The 26803-nt window shown below is 36.7% G+C and overlaps 1 protein-coding gene across 2 annotated transcripts in view; it reads right to left on the bottom strand.

The window, feature by feature from the left end:
• The window catches only part of LOC150081121 (ubiquitin carboxyl-terminal hydrolase 24-like), a 908750-nt gene that overhangs the window by 689026 nt on the left and 192921 nt on the right, over nucleotides 1-26803 (bottom strand). For both annotated transcript variants that reach the window (XM_090381072.1, XM_090381073.1), the window contains exons 12-13: nucleotides 21284-21391; nucleotides 189-284 (exon numbers count right to left, since the gene is read on the bottom strand). In XM_090381072.1, coding sequence (XP_090237198.1) covers nucleotides 189-284; nucleotides 21284-21391 — 204 coding nt within the window. The remainder of the gene's footprint in view (nucleotides 1-188; nucleotides 285-21283; nucleotides 21392-26803) is intronic.

Genomic DNA, 26803 nt, shown 5'->3' with positions numbered 1-26803 from the left:
TTTTTACTGGAAAAGACAACAAACAAAATGGTTATTCAACAGGATGCTCATTTTGTTATATGAATTAACCAAATTAGACATTTGTTTTTGTGGCTATATGTGAAGGAATGCAGGCATATTTTCTTTATCAAATAATATTGAAAATTACATGTTTAAGTAAAGTTGTTTCTTGTAAAATACTAACATACTTTGAGAGAAGACTTTCCCTGGTTAGTTTCCTTTCCGACTTTTCCAATAAAGCTAAGCAATCGTTTCCATAAATGGTCATTTGCTGTTTGCCATGTCTGCAGAAATAATTGTTTTTGCAAAAATATATTTCACAATTAAAATTCAACCTTTTAAATGTTAAACATGTTTTACTAAAGCAAAACAAATTATAATAAAAACAATCTAATCTGGAGTGGAAATATTCAGGAGTTTTCTCAAAAGAAAGCTATAATGTAGAAATATATATAAAAAAAAAAACTATTTGTTTGAAATGATATTTATAAATTATTCAGGCACAGTTATATTTATACCTCATTTGGGGCCCATAATAAAACATATAGGCCACTTTTGATAAACATGTTTATAAGTTAATTAATTTTTCTGTTAAGATATTTAAAAAATATGTTATAACAAATACCACTGATGAACAAAACAAAACTTTTTTTTTTAATTGAAGATGTAATATCACTGACAAGACACCATGAAACACTCCTCTAAACCAAATTTTTTCAAAACAGTTTTAGAAAACATTTGAAATATGTACTTATTTTTTGATTATGTGTGGTTTTCATAATATGATTGCTGTGATATAAGTACAAGTTAATTAAGACAATTTAATTACAAAACAAGGCTAGTTACAATTATATTTTTATCATTTTTACAGTTTAGCCTACCAATGACTTTCAGGTCACAGCAGATATTCCTTTGATGAGGCCTGAATTAAATTGCCTCTAATATTGTCGTTGTGTTATGGTATGTCTCCTATAGATGAGCACAGAGGATGGATGGCTTTAAGTTCTTGTTATGCAAGAGAACAGTTTCAAACTTCATTGTGACAAGACAATGATAAGGTGCCATTCAGATGTAATGTGTACTTGTGACAATTTTCCCAAAAACTCCAATGATATCAAGGAAGTAACAGAACAGAATTTTTATTGTAAAGAATTTCACTAAAACTTGGTATCTTTTTGATAGTAATGGCACTTTGATGTTCTTAAATAAGCATTTCTGCTTTTGTCTTGAGGTGAGAAGTTTTGCTTTATCTTTGGAGAGAGCTTGATACTAACAAACTCATCCAACTCATCTTGGATAAACAGTCCGATGTCTTTACATAAGATTACCTGAGACACTGGATCCTGAGAAATTCAGGTGATCCTGAATTTCTCAAGTGTCCGCCAATTGCATATTCCACCACATTCCATTCATTTTCTAAAGAATATTCTGTGTTGCAGAGGTTTCAGATTGACATACTGTCATTATGAGAAATTGGTATCATCTCTGAACTCAGGTTTGGATCAACAACCTTTTACTTATTCTTTGCTGTGAATCCGACAATATTCGCATTACAAAAGTAATAATCAACATTGTGGTCATTTGGCTCCCTTAATATCGCAGGTAAAGCAAATATCATTGACTTTTTCCTTTTGTTCAACCAGTCAGATAAATCTGAACAAGGGGCAAAAATAACATGTGGTGTTTTTCTTATTCTAGTTACAAGGACAGTGAAAGTAAAACCAGTAAATTTTTCAATCTGTCATGATTGTGCACCACTGATTTAGCTGAGAAAGAGACACCCACATAGACAAATATTTCAAGGTGATTTTTACACGTTTGAGACACAACAATGAGCGTACTTCACCAGTCCTACCTGAAACAATTTATAATCATGTTATTAAATTATGAAATAACAAGGATACAGATATATTTGAACAATTACATAAATATGAATGTACCAAAACAATAAATAATAATTATATTCATGTAGATTGGCTGAAAAGGTAAGAGTGTGGTAGAATCAGTCTCATCATGTTCACATTTATGTGAACATGAAAGTGTGTGCAATTCTGCGCAGACATGATAGGGAGAATATGAGAGCCTTGTCAATTCGGCCCTGGAGAGATTGTGCAAGGGTCACGGGGTAGAAATTTTTTCAGCATGGCCTGTGCTTGTTAACAGAACAGACTAATTCTACAGTGATGGGATATACTTAAATAGAAAGGGTGCAAGATGCTATTGAGGCAGTGTTAGGTGGGTCAGAAAACTGCTAGTTTGGTGGGATTCGCAGACTAAAAGATTAATGGTAACTGCACGCAAAAGTGAAAGTGATTTTTGCTCTGCTTCTATTGTAATGAGCAGCAGCCTAGAGAGCAAGTTGCTGGGGATTTCAAGAGCTGCTGGGAGTCATCAGGGAACAAGTAAATACATGGGCTGTGGTAGGGTAACTAAGAGTAAGAACAAGTGCATGTATACTTGCATGTACACTAATGCTAGAAGTATAGTAAATAAAATTGATGAATTTGAAGTGCTGATCAAGATATCAAAGGCAGATATTGTTGGAATATCAGAGACATGGTGTCACACAGATATAAGCAGTGCAGAATTGGAATTTGGGGAGGTCAATGTGTACAGAAAGGGCAGAAGGGGTAGGAAGGGAGGAGGGGTTATGCTGTTAGTTAAGAAACAAAATCTAAGGAAGTGCATCCAGTTGACACGGGTGGACAGTGCAATGTTCAGTCTGTTTGGTGTGACATAAACACTGACGCATCCCACTGGGAAAGGGAAAATGAGAGTAGGAGTATGTTATAGGCCTAATGACACTGATGAGTACAATGAACAGTTGTGCAGAGAAATAGAAAGGGCCAGTAAATCAGAATGTCTTGTAATGTTGTATTTTAACTTTCCAGATAATGACTGGAACTTGTGGGTTGGTCACTCGCACACTAGCAAGACTTTTATGGATTAATTGGAGGATTGTTTTCTACAGCAACATGTTTGAGAAGCAACCAGAGGGAGTAATACCTTTGATCTGATTATCAGCAGTGATGACACACGCATTAGGAATTTGCAGATAAAGGAACCACTAGGTGACAGTGATCACAGTGTACTGATGTGGGATTTACTTAATGATGTAACTATGATCAAGGGTAAAGGGAAGGGTTTTTGTTTTCGTAAAAGTGACTACAGAGGTCTCAGACAGTTTGTAAATTCTATAGATTGGGATCAAATGATCATGTTACCTATGGTGAATTCTAAATGGGAAGCCTTCAGGGACTTAATCTTGGAGGCTACTAGGCTTTTCATACCAAATGAGAAATACTGTTCAAGGTTCAGGCCTAAATGGATGTCAGATGAATTAATGTGGCTCATGGCAGAGAAGAAAAATGCATGGGATGCATATCGGATACAGAGATGCATCTATTTGAAACTGGCGTGCACAAAGCCATTATGAGAGATATTAAAGAACGATAAAAGACTTACTGTTCATTTTTATTGACTTTCTTAACGATACAAAACACAAATAATTGACAAATTTTTTAGTTCATAATAAGTGTTTGAAGGAGTTATTCAGTGAAGGGAGTGCCAGAAGTTTATCAAACGCTAACAGAGAGCTAAATGATTTTGTAATAACTGAGAGCAAAGTGGAGGAGAAATTGTTGGTTAAACATAAGAAAGGCACCTGGGGTGGATGGGATCAATCCAATTATATTAAAGGAGGCAGCAAAGGAAGTAAGCAAACCCTTAGCCATAATTATGAGAACATCCTTGGACTCGAGGGAAGTCCCCATGAACTGGAGATTTGCAAATGTATCTCCATTTCACAAAGGGGAGATCAAAGGGTGACATGAGTAACTACAGACCTGTTAGTTTGACTTCTGTTCCAGGGAAAATAATGGAGTCACTGGTGAAAGAAGCATTGCAGGATCATTTACACAAGACAGCAATGATAATTCAGACCCAGCATGGGTTTGTCAAGGAGAAGTCTTGTCTGACCAATTTGTTTGGATACTATGACGTGGTCACAAAGGAACTGGATGAGCAGTATGACATTAACGGCAAGTTGCTAAAATGGATAAAAGTATGGTTGAGTGGGAGAAGCAGAGTGGTGATCAATGGGTACTGCTCTACGTGGACCAATGTTATTAGTGGTGTCCCTCAGAGTTTGATGTTGGGTCCACTGATTTTTTTTCTATCTTTATCAATGATAGTGATGAAGATATATCAAGCTTAATGTCAAAGTTTACAGATGATATAAAGGTTGACAGCATTAGCATAAGTAGAAGCATATGATGCAAGAAAGCAAGCTTATGCAGCTTCAGCCAAAAAAAAAAAAAAAAAACAACCATCCCATTTCACCCCTCCATTCGTTCCAAATTCCTGTCCAGCTCAGCCTTAAATTTATTTAGGCTATCAACTTCCAGGGTTGTTAATAACAGGATCTGGAAAAGTTGGGTAGATGGGCGGAGAAGTGCCAACTGAAGTTTAACATTAACAAATGCAAAGTACTGCATATGGGTAGCAGTAACCCCAGAGAAATGTACCAACTATGCGGTGTTACACTTGGGGTAGTGGAGAATGAAAGAGACCTGGGGGGTCATTGTGCAGTCAGATATGAAGTTTTCTGTGAAGTGCAGACAGGCTGCCAGAGTAGGTATAAGGTATGTTGGTGTCTAACGGCTCCTGGGATTTCTCCCATCTCTTGGTGTGTACATTGTATCAAGCCAGAGATTTGAAGGTGTGTGGGGTCATGTGCAGTATATTGTGTTGTGTCCTTTGTTCTTCCGATCTATTAGCCACCAGGCCCCTAGTGGGATCCTATGACCAGATTTGAGAATGAGATGATCGCTGTTTCTTGAGCAATGGTTGTAATTTTAACAGAGTGCAATGTATAGGTCGGGCAATAATTTCGATTTATTTAGATTTAGACCTGTGCATGAAAAAAAAAAAAAAAAACCTGTTGTGTAAGAGAAAAGTATGAGGGTGGAGGCAGAATACAGAAGGAAGAAGCCGACAGGGAATATGGCCTCTGCAGACAGTGTGGCATGCCCAATTCCTCACCAGAGGGAAGAGTGGGGTGGTTGGGGAGATGAAATCCCCCCACACAAAAAAAAAAAAAAAAAAAATCATGGGGTCTGTCAATGATATACAGGAATTTAGTGAGCAGGGATAAGGAGGCGATTATCCCTTTGTATAAGGCAATGGTCAGGCTACACCTTAAGTACTGTGTACAAGTCTGGAAGCCTCATTTTAAGAAGGATGCAGAGTTTCTAGAACGAGTACAGAGAAGGGCAACAAGACAGGTGAAAGAAAAAAGGTGTGTTCTAATGAAGAAAGGTTTAATACGTTAACAATGGGGCAACCCACTGGTGGATTGCTGCTCTAATGTTAACTGGGCAAAGCGATCCACCAGAGGGTCGCTGCAGCTAATTATCATCAGATGTTCCGATCCATTGGTTTCTCGTCGTGCTACAAGTCTTGTATTCAGTTTTGGCATCAAGCATCCGGTGTTTAAGCATTATATCGGATTCACCAATCCCTCATGTATATTTATCTACCAAGTGTCAGCCCAGGATCAATATTTTTTATTTATTGAGGTTTTTGTGAGGTATATAAAGTCATAGTAGTTGGAATAGAAAAGGAACCAACAGTTGAGTTTTTATTTCAAATATAATTATTTTTGTTTACAGTGAATTACGTTGAAGTATTCTAGACACAAAGCAGGTTGATTTTCACTATCTTGACAATATATTTAACTTTTTTTTTTCCCTTCTGGTCTGCTTCTTTCTTTCTTTCCTTCTTTTTGAGAAATTTTCTTGTAACACTCCCTGCAATGTTTTCTAACTTTCTTTACTTGACCTTCCATTTTACAAAAAGCATGAATTCTGCCAGGTGCTCTTGTTACTTTTGTAGTAGTCTCACAATTCAATAAACTGTATATTATACTTTTTTGGAATTGAAGGATGGATAGACAATTATTAGTCCCAAATTTACTCTGTATGACCCATGCATTGACTAGCATGTTACCAAAGATGATCGCCATTACAGCTTTTTTATAACATTTTACAGTTTTACACAGGCTACTATAGTATTAGCATATGATGCAAGAAAGTAAGCTTATGCAGCATCAGCCAAAAAAAAAGAGGGGGAAAAAAAAAAAAAAACCATTTCCACTTCACCCCTCCGTTCGTTCGAAATACCTGTCCAGCTGAGCCTTAAATTTATTTAGGCTATCAACTTCCACAACAAGGGATGCAAGTCTGTTCCACCAACCAACTACCCGCTGGCTAAAGGGAAATTTCCGCACATCTATCCTACATCTGTCTTTCCTCAATCTGAATTTATGCCCTCTCAGGTGATTATTCTGACCAAGAGGAAGAATCCCATCGGCATTGAACATGCTCAAACCATTCAAGGCTTTATACACCTCTATCAGATCACCTCGTCGGTGCCTGGTCTCCAAACACTGTAATTTGCAGAACTTAGGCCTTTCTTCATAAGGCAACCTTTTGTTCCATTCACTAATCTTGTTGCCCTTCTCTGTACTCGTTCCAGCAGCTCTACATCCTTCTTGAAATGAGACCTCCAGACCTGTATACAGTACTCAAGGTGTGGCCTGACCATTGCCTTATACAAGGGAAAAATCACCTCTTTATCGCTGCTAAAAAAATTCTTGTATATCATTGACAAGAAACCATGAGCTAGTCTTGCAGGTCATCTGCACTGCTCAGAGAACTCCATATCAGCCTGCACAATTACCCCCAGGTCCTTTTCATTCTCTACCACTGTCAGTGTAGTACCACAGAGTTGATACATTGCCCTGGGGTTGCTGTTTCCCATATGTAGTACTTTACATTTGTCAATGTTAAACTTAATTTGCCACCTCTCAGCCCATCTGCTCAACCTTTCCAGATCGTGTTGCAGCAGCATAGTTTCAATAGTGTCCTTGACAACCCTGCCAACGTTTGTGTCGTCTGCAAACTTGGACATTAAGCTTGATATACCATCATTAATATTATCTATAAATACAGAAAACAATAATGCACCCAACACTGAACCCTGAGGGACTCCACTAATAACATTATTCTACGATGAGCAGTGTCCATTGATTACCACTCTGTCTTCTCCCCTTCAATCACCCCTTTATCCATAGCAGCAATTTGCCTCCAATGCCACACTGCTCCAATTTGTGCAGCAGTCTTCCATGTGCAACAGTATCAAAAGCCTTTCTAAGATCCAAGTATATAATATCAAAGTAATTTCCTGCATCCAGTTCTTTTGTGACTGCATCATAGTATCCAATCAAATTGGTCAGGCAAGACTTTCCCTTAACAAAACCATGCTGTGTCTGAACTATAACTGAAGTCTTGTCTAGATGATCCTGCAGTGCTTCTTTAACCAGTGCCTCCATTAATTTTCCTGGAACAGAAGTTAAACTCACAGGTCTATAATTACTTGTGTCAGCCTTTGATTCTCCTTTGTGAATTGGGGTCACATTTGCACATCTCCAGTCTATGGGTACCTCCCCTGAGTCCAAGGAATCTCTCATAATTATGGCTAACGGTTTGCTTACTTCCTTTGCTGCCTCCTTTAACATAACTGGATAGATCCCATCCACCCCAGGTGCCTTTCTTGTGTTTATCTTCAACAATTTCTCCTCCACTTTACTCTCAGTTATTACAAGATTATCTACCTTACTGCCAGAGTTGAATACACTACTGTCATTCCTCTCTCTGAATAACTACTCATGTGTGAATGTCGATGCAAAATATTCATTTAGTTTGTTAGCTACCTGAACAGGATCATTAAAACAGTTGATCCATCGATATAAAGTGGACCAATCTGATTCATCCCCTTCCTTCTAGACTTTACTTAAGTAAAGAACTCTTTGCTGTTTTTCTTTGCATCCTTTGCCGAAGATTTCTCGTAACCTACCTTCGCCTGCCTAACCTCCTTTGTAACTTGGTTACAGATCAACTTATATCTGTCATAGGCTTCTGTGTCACATGTTAATTTATATGTATCCTATGCATTTTTCTTCTCTGCCATATATCTCATTAGTTCATCTGATATCCATTTAGGCCTACACTTTGAACAATATTTCTTAGTTGGTATGTAAAGCCTAATAGCTTCCAGGATAAGTTCTTTGAATGCTTCCCATTTTGAATTTGCTGTTGGTAACATCATCAGTTGGTCCCACTGTATAGAATTTAAATACTGTCTCAGTCCATCGTAGTCGCCTTTACGAAAGCAAAAACCCTTCCCTTTACCCCTGATGGTAGTTACCTCTTTGAGTAAATCCCACTTCAGCACACTGTGATCACTGCCACCTAGTGCTTCTTTTATCTGCAGATTCTTAATGCATGAAGAATCACTACTGATAATCAAATCAAGAGTATTACTCCGTCTTGTTGCCTCCCGAACATGCTGATGAAGAAAACAATCCCAATAAATCCACAAAAGCCTTGCTAGTGTGTGAGTGACCAACCCACAAATTCCAGTCAATATCTGGGAAATTAAAATCCCCCATCATAAGACTCTCTGATTTACTGGCCCACTCTGTTTCCCTGTACAGTGTCTTATTATACTCATCAGAGTCATTAGGCCTATAGCAAACTCCTACTCTCAATTTTGATCTCCCAATGCTTATGTCACATCAAACTGACTCAACACTGCACTATCCAGCGATGTCGACTGGCTTCACTTCCTTGGATTTTATGTGTTTCTCAACTAATAGCATAACTTCCTCCCTTACTATCCTGTCTATCCTTTCTGTACACATTGTACTCCCCAAATTTCAGTCAGTTCTGCATTCCTTATATCTGTGTTACACCACGTCTCTGATATCCCAACAACATCTGCCTTTAATGTTTTGAGCAATACCTCAAATTCATCAAATTTATTTACCAAACTCCTATCATTGGTGTACATGGAAGTATACATGCACCTGTTCCTATTCTTAGCTACCCTAACACAACCCATGTGTTTACTTGTACCGCAGTGACTCCCAGTAGTCTCTGAAATATTCTGCATTTTGTTTTCCAGGCTTCTGCTCATTCCAATAGAAGCAGTGCAAGAATCACTTTCACCTCTGCCATTGGCTACTGTTAATCTATTAGTCCTTGTATCCCCCCCAATCTAGTAGTTTTCCGACCCACCTAACACTGCCTCGATAGCATCAGCAAATATTCTTGCACCCTTTCTATTTAAGTGTATCCCATCCCTGTAGAAGCAGTCTCTCCTGTTAACAAGTACAGACCAGGCTGATAAAAATTCTACCCCTTGAGCCTTGCACAATCTTTCCAGGGCCAAATTGATCGACAAAGCTCTCATCATATACTCCCTCCTATCGTGTCTGGGCAGAATTGCAGACACTTTCAAATTCAACCCTAATTTACGGCTTTTTTTCAACAGTGACCTGTACTTGTTAAGTAATTCTGCCTGTCTCCTACTCTTAATATCATTAGTGCCAACATGTACAACTATATCACCTTTTGTGCCCTTAAAAGTTGATATCCGCTCTACATTATCAACCTTTGCTCCTGCCAGACATACCCTGGTCCTGTTCCATCTATCCTTTTTACAAAGCATGTTCCCCGTTTCCCTGACAATAGAGTCACCAACAACTACTAGTTCCTGTGGGACCAGAGCATTCTGCCTTGGGGGTTGCCACTGTGTTGTGTGATGACCAAGTGCAAGCTCTGGCGTTGATGTGGGTAGCTGAGAGCTTGATGGGTCCCTCAATTTAGATCCTTCGAGGGCAGCCACCCTGTCCTTCAAGCTCTCATATAGGCCCATAACAATGCTGAGTTGTTGCCTGATTTAGTTACACTCCTTGCATCGTGCGTGCGTGCACACACAAAGACATCATCCATGGCAATATCATGTCCCGTACCCGATTGCTCCACAAACATCATGCAAGCAGTGCATTTTAAAAGGCTGTGATTCCGAGGGCAACTGCCCCCCCCCCCCCCCCCAGTTCTCCCCTGAGCCACAGCACTCCCATTAGCTTGAGCCTTTTGCTTTGCTGCTCTGGTCTGAGTCATGATTTCGATTTAATTTCAATAAAATTTCAACCCTAAACTTGTATCCCAACACAGTTATAACGCTATATATTTTTTTCAGTATCGAGTATTATCTACGAGTTCCATTTATATAACTTCCGTATCAAGTTATGTATTAATTAATTATGTTATTTTTGCAATCTAAGTCGTTATATGTATTTAGTTAAAAGTACAATTTAATTGACAACGAAGTTTAACAAAATTAATAGATTTTACTGATTAATTGACAATATTATATTATATAATGTAGTATACTAAACTTATTTTTTTTTTTTTTTTTTTAGGAGCATTAGCAACTAAGGCCATATTGCTCCGGGGATATGCGGTGGTCATTTCATGACCTTTCCGCATCCTCCGTATTTGGTGGTCACGGGCTCGAACCCCGGTCTGATCAAGAAGCGTGTGCTACGCACTGTTGCTCCTGCCCACCTGGCTACAGAGGCGCCTACTAAACTTATGCTATCTAGTTCGGGATATAACGTTGTATCGTATAACAATGGCGGCAAGTTACGAACAGTAAATCTATGGACACTTAAGTATAAATTAACTTCCAAAACTCGCTGTCTGAATTCAGAATAAACTAAGGATCCTGACTAGATCTATAAGCTACTTATAGAAAATAATTTTTTGTAACAATTGGTCAATAAAGTGGCTAAATATGGCTAAAAAACCTCTCGTTCAGCGGAGCTGCAACTTGTAACACGTCCAATATATTGGACGTGTTACAAGTTGCAGTGGGTTGTCCCATTGTTAACATATTAAACCTTTCTTATGAAGAAAGGTTTAATATGTTAACAATGGGGCAACCCACTGGTGGATTGCTGCTCTAATGTCCACTGGGCAAAGCGATCCACTGGTGGGTCGCTGCAGCTAATTATCATCAGATGTTCCGACTCATGGGTGTCTCGTTGTGCTACAAGTCTTGTATTCAGTTTTGGCATTAAGCGTCCGGTGTTTAAACATTTTATCGGATTCACCAGTCCTCCATGTATATTTATCAACCAAGTGTTAGCCCAGGATCAATATTTTGTATTTATTGAGGTTTTGTGGGGTATATAAAGTCATAGTAGTTGGAATAGAAAAGGAACCAACAGTTGACAGTTTTTATTTCAAATATAATTATTTTTGTTTACAGTGAATTATGTTGAAGCATTCTAGACACAAAGCAGGTTGATTTTTGCTATCTTGACAATATATTTAACTTTTTTTTTGCCTTCCAGTCTGTTTCTTTCTTTCTTTCTTTCTTTTTGAGAAATTTTCTTGTAACACTCCCTGCAACATTTTCTAACTTTCCTTGCTTGACCTTCCATTTTACAAAAAGTATGAATTCTGCCAGGTGCCTTTGTTACTTTTGTAGTAGTCTCACTATTCAATAAACTGTATATTATACTTTTTTGGAATTGAAGGATGGATAGACAATTATTAGTCCCAAATTTACTCTGCACCACCCGTGCATTGACTAGCATGGTTCCAAAGATGATCGCCATTGCAGCTTTTTTATACCATTTTACGGTTTTACACAGGCTACTATAGTATGATGCCGTTTGGTCAGATATATCCACTCCCTTCTTTGCTTGATTGTAGCTGATAATAACATTGGGTTTCTTGACTTTTTCTCCCTTTCTAATTGTTCTTACCTGTCTCAATAATTTTACACTGATGAGTTTTTCATGTTGTTAGCATCATTACTGGTCCTTTATGGATCCATTTCATGATTTTCTCCTTTGTTATTCTCAAGAGCGATTATGTCTCCCTGTTTCATTTTTTTCCCTGTAATATTCCTTGGTATTCTTTTTCGATTGCTTCTTAGAGTCCCACAGAGAAAGGTTTTCTTTTCTAATAACTCTTGCATTGGAGGGAAACTGGTGTAAAAATTATCTAAAAAAATAACACATCCTTCATTGAGCAGATTAGCCATCAGTTTCATTGAGATGCCATGGGAATGTCCTTTACCTTCCACTGAATCACCCTTTCCGGTATAAATTGAGATTTCATGAGTATTTCCCTCAGGCAAACATAATTTATAAAATTTGATCCCATATTTATAAGATTTGTTAGGGATATACTGGCGAAAGTGTAGCCTTCCACGCCAAGGGATCAAACTTTCATCAATGACCAAATTTTTACTAGCTTTAACATGCTTTGAAAATTCCTATTGGCTTTATCTAATAAAATTCTGATTTTGTTGAGATGGTTTTGTCCATTTCTCTGACAGTTTCATTGTCAGAGAAATGCCAATATTTCAGCAGATCTAGGAAATGATCTCTACTCATAGATTTTCTAATGAGATTATTCGAGCATAAATCTTTTTTTAACCAGTGAATCTTATATCTGGGACATGAACAATTCCCATTATGAATAATATTCCAAGGAATTTTTCCATTTCTGGTTCAGTGGTTGGTCTCCAGTCAGCACTGTGAATATCTGTTAGTTTCAGTCACCATCATCTGAAGGATATCGTTAGTTAGAAACAGTTTGTATATGTGGTAAGGTTGGTTCAAATCAACATCAACAAGGATTTCAGCATCTTTATTATATTCATTAATTGAAATTTTAGTTTTTCCTACCTCTTGCCAAATACATTTTAGATGCATTTGGAGATTAGTTGAGAATTTGGATCATTATTTTCATCACTGATTTCATGATATTCATCACCTTCATCAGATTCTTCTGAGGTTTGGATCTTATCATCACCATCACTGTAATTGGAATGTATGTCTAAATCATCTAATTCTGATCCGTCGTCGGATTCCAACTCTGTTCTCGATGTCCCTGGATGAGTTTCATTGTGTTTTTGGGCACCTTTTTCTTTCAAAAGAGGTACATCTGAATCATCACTATCACTTCTATTCATCATCTATTCTCTTTAGCTCATTTTCCGTAAAAAGAGGAGGGGTTCATTTCAAAACTTTTTAGAAATAGGTATCTATAAATACAATAAACGAAAATTTGAAATATCTAAAGAGTTTACCTCAATCTTTAGATTATAGTGATAAACGAAATGTTCTCCACACGTGCACGTATTTGAAATGAAGTCAATATGGAGGCAATAACTATTGTCAGTCTCACAGAGTACGAAAAAATTGGAAAACAATGCTCGTGGCAGTACCAGGAAGTAATTCAAGTGTGCGCATTGGCAACTCACTGGCACTTATTCCCATTCACTGACAATACTTAGTGCCACAGAACGGGGCAAACCACTGGTGGGTCGCTATCAAATTTTCACAAAAAACAAATGACAACCCATTTTTCTTGCACATAATGTGTTATTTGTCACTTGAATGAACCGAATTATGAAAAAAACACAGTCGTCATTTGGGAAATAAAAGTCATGAGTCTATCTGTCTCTTAGACTTCATGTTAAACAAACGCCACAGCAGGAACGTGTTAAGTTCTGCAAAAACAGCTTCTGGAGACTAGGCACCTGCGAGGCGATCTGATTGAGGTGTAAAAGCCTTGAATGGATTGAGAGGGCCCAATGCTAATGGGATTCTTCCTCTTGCTCAGATTACAAACCTGAGGGGGCATAGATTCAAACTGAGGAAAGACAGTTGTAGAATAGATGTCCAGAAGTTTGCCTTTAGTCAGCGGGTAGTTGATTGCTGGAACAAACTTCCATCTGTTGTTGTGGAAGTTGATAGCTTAAATAAATTCAAGGCAAAACTAGACAAACATTTGGAATGAATGGATCAGTGAAATGGGAAGGTGGTTTTTTTTTTTTTTTTTTTTAGCTGATGCTGAATAAGCTTGCTTTCTTGCATCATGTGCCTCTACTAATGCTAATATCAGACCAGACATAATCCTCATTGACAAGAAGGAAACAGCTACCTACCTGATAGACATACCAGTGCCCAATACCAGAAACCTCCACAGAAAACTTATAAAGGAAAGATTAGGAAGTAAGAGAAATGTGGTACAAAAAACAAGTAATGACATCCCAATCATCATCACATCAGCCACCAGCATGGTGCCAAAGAGCCTTCATATGAACCTAGCCACAATAGGCCTCGCAGAGAACACTTAGATGGAACTTCAGAAAGTTATGATCCTGAACACCTATAGGATAGTCAAAGATTTGCTCAACCAATAATAGTAACAGGGGATAACAATCACTCCACGCATCCAGTACCCATCACGGGATGAGGAAAAACCCATTAGGAGAAGGGAGGGAGAGAGAATAATAATCATCATCAAGAGGAGTGTTTCCATTTACAATGGGTTTCCTCAGCCTACAAGTTATTTCTTGTTAGGAATTTTTTCCCGCCATAAAGTTGTTGTTGTTGTTATTTGGTTTTTAGGAGCATTAGCAACTAAGGCCATATTGCTCCGAGGATATGCGATGGTCATTCCTCTGACCTTTCCGCATTCTCCGTATTTGGTGGTCACGGGCTCGAATCCCGGTCTAATCAAGATGCATGTGCTACGCACTGCCGCTCCTGCCTACCTGGCTATGGAGGCGCCCCACCAAAAAGTGTGGTTCTGGGTGTCTTGGTCGGTTAGGCCTCGGGCTGTCATGCACTCCCGTACTCCATCCATCCATGTTCTCCTAGGTCTTCCTCTTCTCCTTCTTCCAGGAGGTATCCAGTTCAGGATAGCCTTTGGTTATCTGTTTTCTTGCATCCGTTTTACCTGTCCATACCATGTTAGACGCTTTTCTTTGATAGTGTCAATAATATTCTTTTTCACTTCCATTTTTTCCCTTTTGTCTTCATTCCGTTTTCTGTCTCTTCTAGAAGTTCATGCTGAGCATCTCCAAAAATCCATTTCTGTGGAGAGCAATTTGTTTTCCACTCGCCTATTCAATGTCCAGGTTTCCGCTCCATACAATAGAAGACTTTGTACAATCATTTTAAATATAAGTTTCTTTGTTTTATTTGGGATATTTTTGCTCCACAGAACAGAGTTTAACATGCCGATAGCCTTTCTGCTGTCTGCAATTCTCTTATTGATCTCTTGGATAATCCATCACTTTGTAAGATTGATCCCGAATATTTGAATTTATCGACTTGGTTGATTTTAAAACCTGCAATATTTAGAACGTGTCCTGGTCCTGAAGACAACATTTTAGTCTTGCTAAAATTGATTTTTAGACCCTTGTTTATATTCCTCAAACAATTGATGACATGCATACTTTGAATCTTCTAAGTCTTGTGCTATCACTACCTGATCAGCTGCAAAAAAGTAAATTGTGAATATAGGTGTTCTTATTAATTGGCAATCCCATTTTATTGCATTTTTTTAACCAGGATCTTAGGCAGATGTTGATATAAATTTTGAAAAGTGTCGGTGACATGCAACAACCTTGTAATAAGCCTTTTGAAGTGTGGAATTCAGGTGACAAAGCTCATCCCACTTTAATTCTATTATTCCTGTAAATTGCCTTAATAATGTTAATCAGTTGTCCAACGATATTTGCTTCTTTCAGTGCTTACCATAAGAGTTTTCTTGGAACACTGTCATATGCCTTTTCAAGGTCAATGAAAATCATAAAGATTTTTTTTTCCTTTTCATTTGCATTTTTCAAGGATCTGTCGTACTGCTGAGATATGGTCTATACATGACCTCCCGACTGAAAAACCACTTTGTTCTTCTGATATCTCAATTTGGGCTTCTAAATGGTTCCTGATCCATTTTCCAAGGATCTTTCACAGCAAGTTCAGGATGCATATTCCTCTGTAATTTGAACAGCTTTTCCAATCGCCCTTCTTATAAATTGATGTAATATATCCTGTTATCATTTCTTTCGGTATTTCTTCTCCTCTCAGTATATTATTTAACAGTTTTTGTATCAGAACAGCCACTCCTCTTCCTCCATATTTCAGAAGTTCCAATGTAAACTCCTCCAGGTCCAGGTGATTTGCAATTCCTTCCTTCCTTTAGCAAGAGTTCCACTTCCCTAACAGAAACTTTTAAGCCCGAGTCTTCTACACCAAAATCCTCCATTGTCTTGAACTCTTGCCGGTCTTCTTTTAAAAGTCCTTCATAGTACTCTGCCCAGTCTTTCAAAGGTATTAATTGCAAACTAGCATTGTGTTTATTCTGTTTGCTGAAGTCTTTAAGGACCTTCCACGATTCCGCTGATTGCTTGAAGCCCAATTTGCTATTTAGCTGTGCATTTCCTTTCCTATTCTTCATTTTTTGCTTCTACTACCAACCGATTGGCTATTTTCTTCTTTTCAACATAAATGTTCCTATATGCATCATTCCTATCACCCAGCCATTTCTGATATGCAAGTTTATTTTTCCTCTACAGCAGCTCTTACCTTCTCTGTAATCCAGGTCTTTTTTTTTGGTCCTTGGCTCTTCTTTTTGCCTACGATTTCATGAGCTATTTTTTAACAGTATTTTTTAAATATTTGTAGATTTCTTCAGTATTACGTTTTATCTCTATGTTAATTGCAGCATCCAGTCTCTGTGTGAAGTTGTTTCCAATGCAGTCGTCCTGGAGTAGGCTAACGTTAAATTGATCCACTTGTAGCATTTCTCCTTCCCTGCATTGTTGGTTGTCCACACATATTTTCTTAATCCAGTTCAACCTCAGTGTTGTTTCTTAAAAATGGTCAGATCCGAATGTGGATCTGACCATTTTTAAGAAAATGGTCAGATCCACATTCGGCTCCTCAATAAACTCTGACATCTTTCAATACATATGTCCCTGAATGTTTTGAAATAATGTAATCTATAACTGATCTAATTTGTCTTGTCTCCTGTGACCAAGTATATTTATGGATATCCTCGTGTTGGAAAAATGTGTTTATTCTCAAGTCGAACTGTTCACAAAGATTGCATAGTCTATCTCCGTTGTCGTTCCTCTCTTTCACTCCAAATCTTCCAATAACTTTGCTATTTTGTTCAGTTCCTACTCTTGCATTGAAATCTCCCATTAGAAATATCTCTTTGTTCTCAGGGATTTTTCTATTAGTTCTCTCAGATCCTCTCAAAATTCATCCTTCAAGGTATTGGCGGTGTCATTAGTTGGGGCATATATTCCCAAAATACATATTTCTCTCCAATACGTTGTCAGTTCCAATGAGATCATTCTTTCATAAATAAAAAGCCAGTTTTTGATGTTGTGTCTCAATTTCTTTCCTGCTTTTGCTCTTTCACTCTTATCAACTCCACTCCAAAAATGGTAGTATTCTCCCATTATTTCCTCTCCACATCCCTTATTCTTTGTCTCTGATAACACGACGATGTCTAACTTGAATTTTTGCAGTTCATCCAGAAGAAAGTTTCTTTTAGTTGAAAGGCCTTGAATATTCCAGCATCCCAAAATCATAGTCCTTTTTCGTTTGCCGAGTCGTTTCTGAAAGTGCAGTCCGTTTTAATTTTCACTTGTCGGTCATTTAGCATTTGTGTATTTTTTACACTGAACGAGGAGCTAGCCTGTTGCAGCAACTCCCAACCTGGAGGGTCGGGGTATCTCTCTCTCAGTGTGGTCCCTAGCCTTTGACCTGTCCGGCTTGGGAGGCTCTACCAGTAGCTACCGCTGACTTAGCTCTCCCGGTCATCGGGACACACAAGCCCCCCACTGCAACAAGGTGGAGAATACCATTGGGGGAGCATAATAATAATAATAATAATAATAATAAAATAACAACAATAAATAAACAAAATAAAAAATAAACTGAAATGATGCTGCTGCTCCCTTTTCACATGGAAGTAAAGCATTCACGTATAACAATGACTACTTTTTCTAAAAGACGCATGATAATTTTTTAGATCCCACTCCAGATCACCTGGTAGTTAAATTATGTTCTACAATACCATATTTGTGTTTTAATGTGATTTTATTGTTTATCACTGAAATGTCAATACCTTGGAAATTTCCAACAGAATCCGAGCACTGAGTTAAGAAGGTATGAAATTTATGATAGTCTAATGTTCTGATGGCCAAAGATTCATAGGCTTCTAGTTTGTATTGCATTCCATCAGAAATTTCCAGGTGTGGTGACTCATAATTTTCTTCACTTGAGTTGTGATCATTCAGGAAACCAAACTGACATGTGCCTCCTTTATACACTCACTGGCCAAAAAATTATAAACTTTCATTCAATATCTAATAGGGCCCACTTTTGCCTGAATTTCAGCCTGTAGATGGATTTAACTAGGTGTATGAGGGAATCCAGCTCAAGATTTGACCATTCTTCCATCAGGATATTTGTCAGCTGCTGTATTGTGGTTGGTGTGAACTGCGAAGTCAAATTGCCCTTTCCAACGCCTCCCAGACATTCTCAATTGATTGGATTCAGATCTGGATCTGGATTTCAAGATTTCCAGCATCTACCCTGGTAGATGCTGGAAATCTTGCAAATGCTCCTTGAACTATTCAGATACAATTTTTGCATGGTAGATATTTGCACTGTCTTTTTGAAGGAGTCCATTGCAATCAGGTTAAACATGTAGCATTGTAGGGTCAAGAGGGTCTTATATGACAGAAAGTATTCATTGGAGATAACACACCTTCTAAGGGTATGAGTGGACCTGGTTGGTACCAACAGAACATTCCCATACCACGCATATCTCGAATTTTGAACAGGTATTTCGGGGTGAAGTGGAAGGTTTTATCGGTGCCAAAAAGTGTAAAAGGAGACTCATCAAACCAGTGATCTTTTTCCAATGTTTCACAGTTCAGTGTTGCTCTTGGCAGAACCATTCTGTTAAATCATTTGTTTTTTTTACAGAAGTGGCTTCTTTACAGACACATGACCACAAAATCCCAGAGTATTCGAATAATCAGTCCAATCTTCTAATATCTTTCATTCCCAGAGTCCTATCCAACACACACACACACACACACACACACACACACACACACACACACACACACACACACACACACACACACACACACACACACACACACACACAAAATAACTCTATATTTTGAATTCCTTCAATCTTAAGAATAAACTCCATTAATATCCTTTATGAGCCAATGAGCCAGGTTTGTAAATAAATACAACACAACAATAAATTTGCTTCAACAAATTCCTCCAATCTTACCTGAGTATAAAAAGGAAAATTCTGATATTCTTCCTGAATATTCAGAACCACAATTTAATAGACTTAGGATATATTGGACAGCATTCACTGAACTACGCTTTTCATCTGTACGGGACTTGATAACACCTGTGTTATCCGGTCCCATACGATGGAATTCATCATCAGAGTGCCAGGGGCCTACCTAATATGTTAGACATCAATATAGAGTCACTTGAACTTCCACTGCAAGTATCTGAGAGCCCTTCATTCTCTGAATAAGCTTTAGAGAATGAATTGGTGCAGCAAAATTTTAAGCTCTTCCACTCAGCCCAGAAGAGTGCAGAAAAATAGAGCATTACAACACTTTATGTTTTTTTTTATTTTACATTACAGCACTTCTTAAGTTCAGGAACTACCCAACTTCAGGAACTATATGTATTTCTTTCAATTTAAGTTGAATTGGATTTAGCACACACAGCTTTTATTGTCTGTTAAAGTGAGTGTTTTACTATAAGATAAAAGTAAGTAAATATGTCCAAAATTATTTCTGTTAAAACGTTATACATTTAATATTAAATGGATGTTAACATGCAAATCTTATTATCAATATTATTAGGAAAAAAAAGATACAGAAGTGTATGTTATACAAATATCTTTGTCCTTTAAATTGCTTATGTGGAAGAATTATTAGTTTCTGAATGTCTTTTATAAAATCTTCTGCTCGAACTCTGTATATATGAATAACATGTATAGACATGAGTTGCAGAGCCAAAATACACAGTGTTAATAAAAGACTAAAGATACAAAGTTAAAATTTATATAATTTATTAAGCACACAATAAGAAGCAAGCATGTATTATTCTATGTATCCACCTCATTTATCAGGCGCCTCCGTAGCCAGGTGGGAAGGAGCAGCAGTGAGTAGTACACGCTTCTTGATTAGACCGGGGTTCGAGCCCATCACCACCAAATACGGAGGATGCGGAAAGGTCAGGGAATGACCACCTTATATGGCCTTAGTTGCTAATGCTCCTAAAAACCAAATAACAAACAACAACAACAAACAACCTCGTTTATCAATACATTTTTATCATTGTTCTTTGCAACTCACATATGCACCAGTAAAAAGATGGATGCTGATGTTAAGCCAGCCTGTCACTATCTTTTTTCAGCTCCTCATTACTCAAAAAGTGCTTCCTGTGAAGATATATCTTTGCATGTCCAAACACAAAAAAATCAGTCAATGCCAAGTCTGGGCTATATGCAAGATGAGGCAAAAATTCTCTGCCTAGGTTTGCAATTTCTATCTACTCATATGCATTATTATGGTGTAATGGATGATGTGTCCATTCCTTAGATGGGCATTTTTAAAATAAGGGTTATAACAGAAGACTAACATCTCATCACCTGTTATCAGGCCTTTAACAAACCTTTAAAGTTGATGCTCTCCTACAACAGATATTAGCAGATCTACTGCCTGGAGAATTTCTTTTTTTTTTTTTTTTTTTATGTTAACAGCTTGGGTACCCATTTTTAGCATATTTTCTTATAATCTAATGTTTAGATTATAAGAAATCTCTAATGAGTCTAAAATTATTAATACACTTCTCTTTGAACACCCTAATGCTTGCATCACTGCATACTGTCTTTTCAAATAATTTCATCCAAAATCTTAGTGTTTCCTTCAATACACTCGGACTTTGATCTTCTACCTTGGCTGATCACAAATGTCAGTGACTCCTCTTTTAAAATGTGAAAGCCAGCTACAAGCACTATGATGTTTCATTGGTATACTTTCCTCAATTTATCATGAATTCAGACAGCTGAGTTTTCTACTGATTTGAAAAGGAACTCTATCATAAACACTGGTGGAAACAGACATCAGTTTAATTGTTCATAACTACAGATCAGTAGTAGAGAGCAACTTTTATTTTATCATGTTTATGTTTTAATATCTATACCAACAATGTAAAAATTTTCACATTGCTAACTCAATTACAAAAAATTTTGTCACCCAAGAGGTATTACTTACGAATGGACCCTTGTACCAAAGATTTTAATATAATTTATTAAGTCAGCCGCAGGTGTTTTAGAGATTGTTTACAGAATGGCACTTTTGAGATTTATATATTTTTTTTCTCATGTCTATAAGAGTATAAGCAGCTTAACTTAACAGCAATATGTTGTTGTGATCTTACTATGTAATTAGGATGTGTCTGTATATTATATATAAAAAATAATGCATTTCTTACCATCTGAATAAGACTAAGAAGATGATCGAACTGCTCTGTGTTGAACTTGGCAGATGCAGCTGCCATAATTGAATGGATATTGTCAACTATCTGAGCATTCTGTCCTTCCTGTTTGTTGAAATACATTGATAAAATATTATTGCAAATTTAATAATCAAAAAGTACTTATTTATTAAAAAAATAAATACTGCTTAGGAAACAGTAATATTTAAATTATGCATGCATATATACATATATAACCTACAGTACTACACTCCAGTTCAGCAACAATTAGACCCACACAAACAACTTAGCTACAAACTGAAACATTATGGCTTTTTATTTTATTGATAGAAAGGAGCATAACAGGTAACCATGAACAGTGTATCTGAGACTAGAATAATGAACAGAGTTGATAATAAAAGTGTAAAGGTACTACAGTGGATAGTTAAGTGAAGGGACAGAGCATGGTTATAAATAGCTGCTTCTCTACACAGACTAATGTCAGAAGTGAAGTCCCACAAGGTCTTCATTCTTGACAATGACAGATATTTCCGGTTTAATGACTGAGTTTGCAAATGACACAAAGGCAGGCAGGATGGTTACCGACATTAACTGTGGTATGCTACTACAACATCTAGATAAACTATTGGGATGGGCTTAAAAATGACAATTGGGTATCACTAAATTCACAGTAACCAATAATGACAAAGATGCATCATATGCCACTACTAATAATAACAATTAGCTTATTACCTCTTTTTCAAGAAGTAATTATCCAGCCTCATTTTAGGAAAGATGAATTAATTAGAAAAGGAAAACATTAGATGAGGCCAGAAAATGATATTTTTTCCAAGATAAACTTAGTTCTATAAATTACAAAAACTGCAATTAGATTTCTAGATGATGATCTAAAAGGTTTTCAAATATTAAATATGCCTACAGCATCTTTAATCTTTATCAGTCAACACATACAAGGAGACAAATTTAAATGATAAAATGACGACTCAGAACAGAAATTTCATAAGAACAGATGTCCAAAGAGTAACTGATAGTGAGAATAACTTTCTGCTTAGTGCCTGGAAATAGAAGTCTGAATAAATTTAAAGGAGGGCCAAACAATTTATAAGAAATAATGGGAAATTAAATGAAGTGGTAAAAGGATTTTATTTTTGAATGATGTCATTAAGCATGATTTCTTGCATCATTTTGCCAGTACTAAGAAGGTGGACACTGTTTACTGTGATCACTTTAAACATAGCTTAACTGATAACAATAACCAACTGTGACCAAAATAGAAGAAACAAGAATTCAGCTGTTCAGTTTTGTTTACCGATGCAGAAAAGAACGTATACAAAAAAAAAGGTGGGAAAGGTGGAAGGAGACGGAAAGAAAATATTAAAATCATGCAATACAAAATACTTCAATTTAGCTTTTCACTTGTCTTTGAGAAAATCATCAACAAAAACAAAACTATTACAATATTATGGAAATCGATGTAATTACCATTAAAAACAAAGAAAATATTAAAATAATGAATTAGAAAAGGGTTACTGCTCTACTTTAAAAGTCAGACTGGTAGAAATAGAGATGCAGTACTTTCTTTCGTGGAGTAATGACACCGACAACCAAATGAACTAACTGTATGAAGCAAGAGCAGCAACTGGACAAGCAACATGTCAAGTTTAAGAATTTTAATAACAAAGATTAATTTTTAATTTATAACACACCATTTGTTACAAAAGGTATTTTATAAATTGAAATAATTATAAAAGTAACAAATAAACTGTAAGTTACTTTTCTAATTAACACTATATAAAACTTTTCAAAAAGGTTCTCTAGTTCCTTCAAAAATATCCCATTACAACAAATACTGTTTTAATGAAGCTTTCGCTACAGTAAAAATATTTCTAAGCCCAACCAATTTCCCACATTATTAGTGCTTTTTAATTTTCATTTCAATGAAATAGTCTGGAAAAAATAATTAATTGTATTGAAAAATTCAGTACAATGAATTATTTTCAAAGCCAAACTATGCCTAAAATGTTAGAAATTTATGAATATCATTGTGTTGTGATATAAATAAATATACAAAACGAATGCTGTCATTTTATGTACTTATTAGTGATTTTAAATTTTGAGAGAAAAAGCTCACGCTGCATTTATTTTTTGTCTTTTTTGCCAGGGAACAATGCTGCCACTCCATGACAATGGCAGAGCTTAGGCTTCTGGCTCTTTAGAAACAACTATGTTATCCATGAGTTGATGGATAACAGTAACTAATATTGGTTTTAATTGTATAAATTGAAAAACATCACCCAGTAGGTGAATCTATTATTCACTAAAAACTCATAGGCACTTTTGTTACCAGTTTTGGAACTATTTGGTTCCACTGTCAAAGACAGATAGCTTCAATTAGTGACTTTTTTTGCCGAGCAGTGAATAAATGTATCAAATCTAAACAAGCAGTAAAATTTTGGAAAAAAGAATTCCTAATTGTACTAATAATATTAATACATGGTTGAGGAATTTTGAGCTCCTAGGAATGGATAAATTTATTGGAAATTTTTACTGTCTTTTTGATTATTTAACATATTAAATGTTTGACAAATAGTTTAATAGTCTTAATCACATTCATTAGTGTATTATTTAATTTAGCTAGTGATTTCGAAATTACACCTTATTATTTGTACCACCACTGTATCAGTGTTTTGATGCAAATATCGTAACTGTCTGCCATGGGAAAAAGTAAATGATGTTGTAGAGCAAATATCATCTTTTAAGAGCACAAAAAGTAATTTGTTGTACACATCGACACTAATAACATTAAGAGTAAGAGATCTGAGACTTACTTAACAAGTACAGGGCTATGTTGGCAAAAAGTCACGACGACTTAGGATTGAATTTTAAAGTGTCTGCAATTCTGCCAGACATGATAGGAGGAAGTATATGTTGAGGACCTCATCAATCAATTTAGCCCTGGAAAGAATGTGCAAGGCTCATGGGGTAGAATTTTTCACAGCATGATCTGTGCTTGTTAACAGAAGAGACTGTTTTTGCAGGTATGGGATACACTTGAATAGAAAGGGTACAAGGATATTGTTGATACTATCGAAGCAGTGAAGATGGGTCAGTAAAATGATAGCTTCGGGGATACACAGACTGAAGGGAAAATGATTCTTGCATTGCTACTATTGGTACATACAGCAGCCTGGAAAGCAGGGTGTCTGGGATTACAGGCCATGCTGTGGGTCATCATGGAACAAATGTATACATGGGCTGTGTTAGGGTAATTAAGAGTGAGAACATGTGCACGTATACTTGTATGTACATTAATGCTATATTATTTACAATGTGTACTTGTATGTACACACTTGCTGCATGGTCATTGTAAATAAATATAACGAATCTGAAGTACCGAATAAATTGTCAAATGCAGACATTGCAGGAATAGTGGAGATATGGTAGCACTCAGACATAAGTGATGCTGAACTTGAATGTAAGGAGTACAATGTATATAGGAAGAACAGAGAGGAGAGGTGGAGTGGTTATGCTATTAGTTAAGAAGAATATTTAATCTAAGTACATTCAGTTGACTTGGGTGACAAGTGCAATGTTGAATCAGTTGGTGATATAAGTTGTTGCTGTTTGTTAATTGTGGGGCATCGGCTTCTGTAGCCATAATGTGCCTCTCATAGTTTTGCTTTTTCTAGTCTGGTTTCTTGCAATTTTATATCAAACTAATGCTTGACTTTATGAAGAGATGGAGTACAGTTGTATTCACTGATTTCCAATGATTTTTTTTTTTTTTTTTTTAAATCTGATTATATAAGCCTATTAATTTTTGGTATTAGTGAAAGACTTCTTGCATATTATTTTGTTCACTTAAAATGTTTTTCAAAGCTAGAGCACCTTGAATTTTAGTTACTAACTTAAAAGCTATTTTTATTTCTTTTATGAAGGTTGGACAATCTAATAGTAAATGTTTCACTGTCTGTTGTACATGGCATTGACTATACTGAGGTGGTTCTTCAGCTCTAAGTATATAGGAATGGGTAAGACATTTATGTCCTGGTTAGGGCATAACCTGGCAAGGGTTACTTCTTTTTGGACTTCTCTTTTGCTGGATTTACACTTCTTTAGATCTGGCTTAATTTGAAAGAGTTTAATATAAGTTTGTTCACTCCATATTTTTTGCCACTGTTTCTTGCTGTTCATTTTGACGCTTTGTCTGTAGTCTGTAAATACTACTTTGGTGGGGGTGCCTGTTGCCATTTTTGCTGCATGGTCAGCTTGTTCATTTCCTTTAATTCCTGTATGTCCAGAAATTCAACAAAACGTAACATTTTGTTCTTTTTTAAGGAGCTTGTCCAGGGTAATAGTAATAGTGGCTGTGATGCAAGAAAGCAAGTGTATGAGCTTATGTAGCACCAGCCAAAAAAAAAAAAAAAAAAAAAAAAATCACACAACCATTCCCTCTAAATGTTTGTCCAGTTCCTCCTTGAATTTATTTAAACTATCAACTTCCACAACAACAGATGGAAGTTTGTTCCATAAATTAACCACCCGCTGGCTAAAGGCAAATTTCCACACATTTATTCTACAACTGTCTCTCCTCATTTTGAATTTATACCCCCTTAGGTTCGTTCAAGTCAGGGTTACTTGAATTTGTCTTAGAGTTGGATGAAAATTTTTTGTGTCGCACTGTATTGCTTGCATTACACTGAGGGAAGCTGTGAAGATCAGGCTATGGAGTAACTTTTGCTGTCATATTCAGTCTATTGCTATCTTCACTGCCATATTCAAGCAGTGAAGTCTATTGTTAACTACAAGCGGTGAAGTCTATTGTTAACTACAAGCGGTGAAGTCTATTGCTAACTTCACTGCTTGTAGTTCAGCTGTAAAGATCCTACATTCTGTTGGGAGAACTTGTGTAATGGTGGTATCACAGAAAACTGCTTCCACACCTACTTTTGTATCAGTTTCGATCCACCTGTATATATTTGCATATATTGTGGATATTTCTTAAGATATTCAACATGTAGTTGTTTTAAGCTGTCTCCTGGTAGGGAATATCTTTCCCAAGTCCGGAAGTAGGTATCACAGACTGGGAAATTGCATCCCAGGGAGGTCTTGGCACGTTTTATGTGACAGCTAGTGTGCAGCTCCTTGATGCATATGTTTGCTGGTTTGTTAACTGTTGGATGTATTCTGTACATATTTTCCCATATTGGCGTATATAACATTTCATACACAGGATGGTTTGGAATACATTTTATTTTAGCTGCATGCAAAAGTAGTACTTGTCTTCTGAGGTGAAGTGGTGGTTCATAAGCCTCAGCATGGGGTTAGACCCCATTCATCATAGTGCACTATGATGAATGGGGTCTAACCATCTTAATGCACTTGGTTTTGTAGAGCTGTAAACAGGTGCACTGTAATCGAGTTTGGATCTTATCAGGCTTATATACAAATGTAACAAGGTGTACCTGTCTGCTCCCCACTTTGTTGCAGATATAACTCTCAGGATATTTAATTTCT

Source organism: Mastigoproctus giganteus, chromosome 9, assembly GCF_048544385.1.
Source record: "Mastigoproctus giganteus isolate SK-2022 chromosome 9, ASM4854438v1, whole genome shotgun sequence".
Lineage (NCBI taxonomy): Eukaryota > Metazoa > Arthropoda > Arachnida > Uropygi > Thelyphonidae > Mastigoproctus > Mastigoproctus giganteus.
Note: the sequence above shows the minus strand (reverse complement) of the source record. Positions and strands in the feature narration are given on the sequence as shown.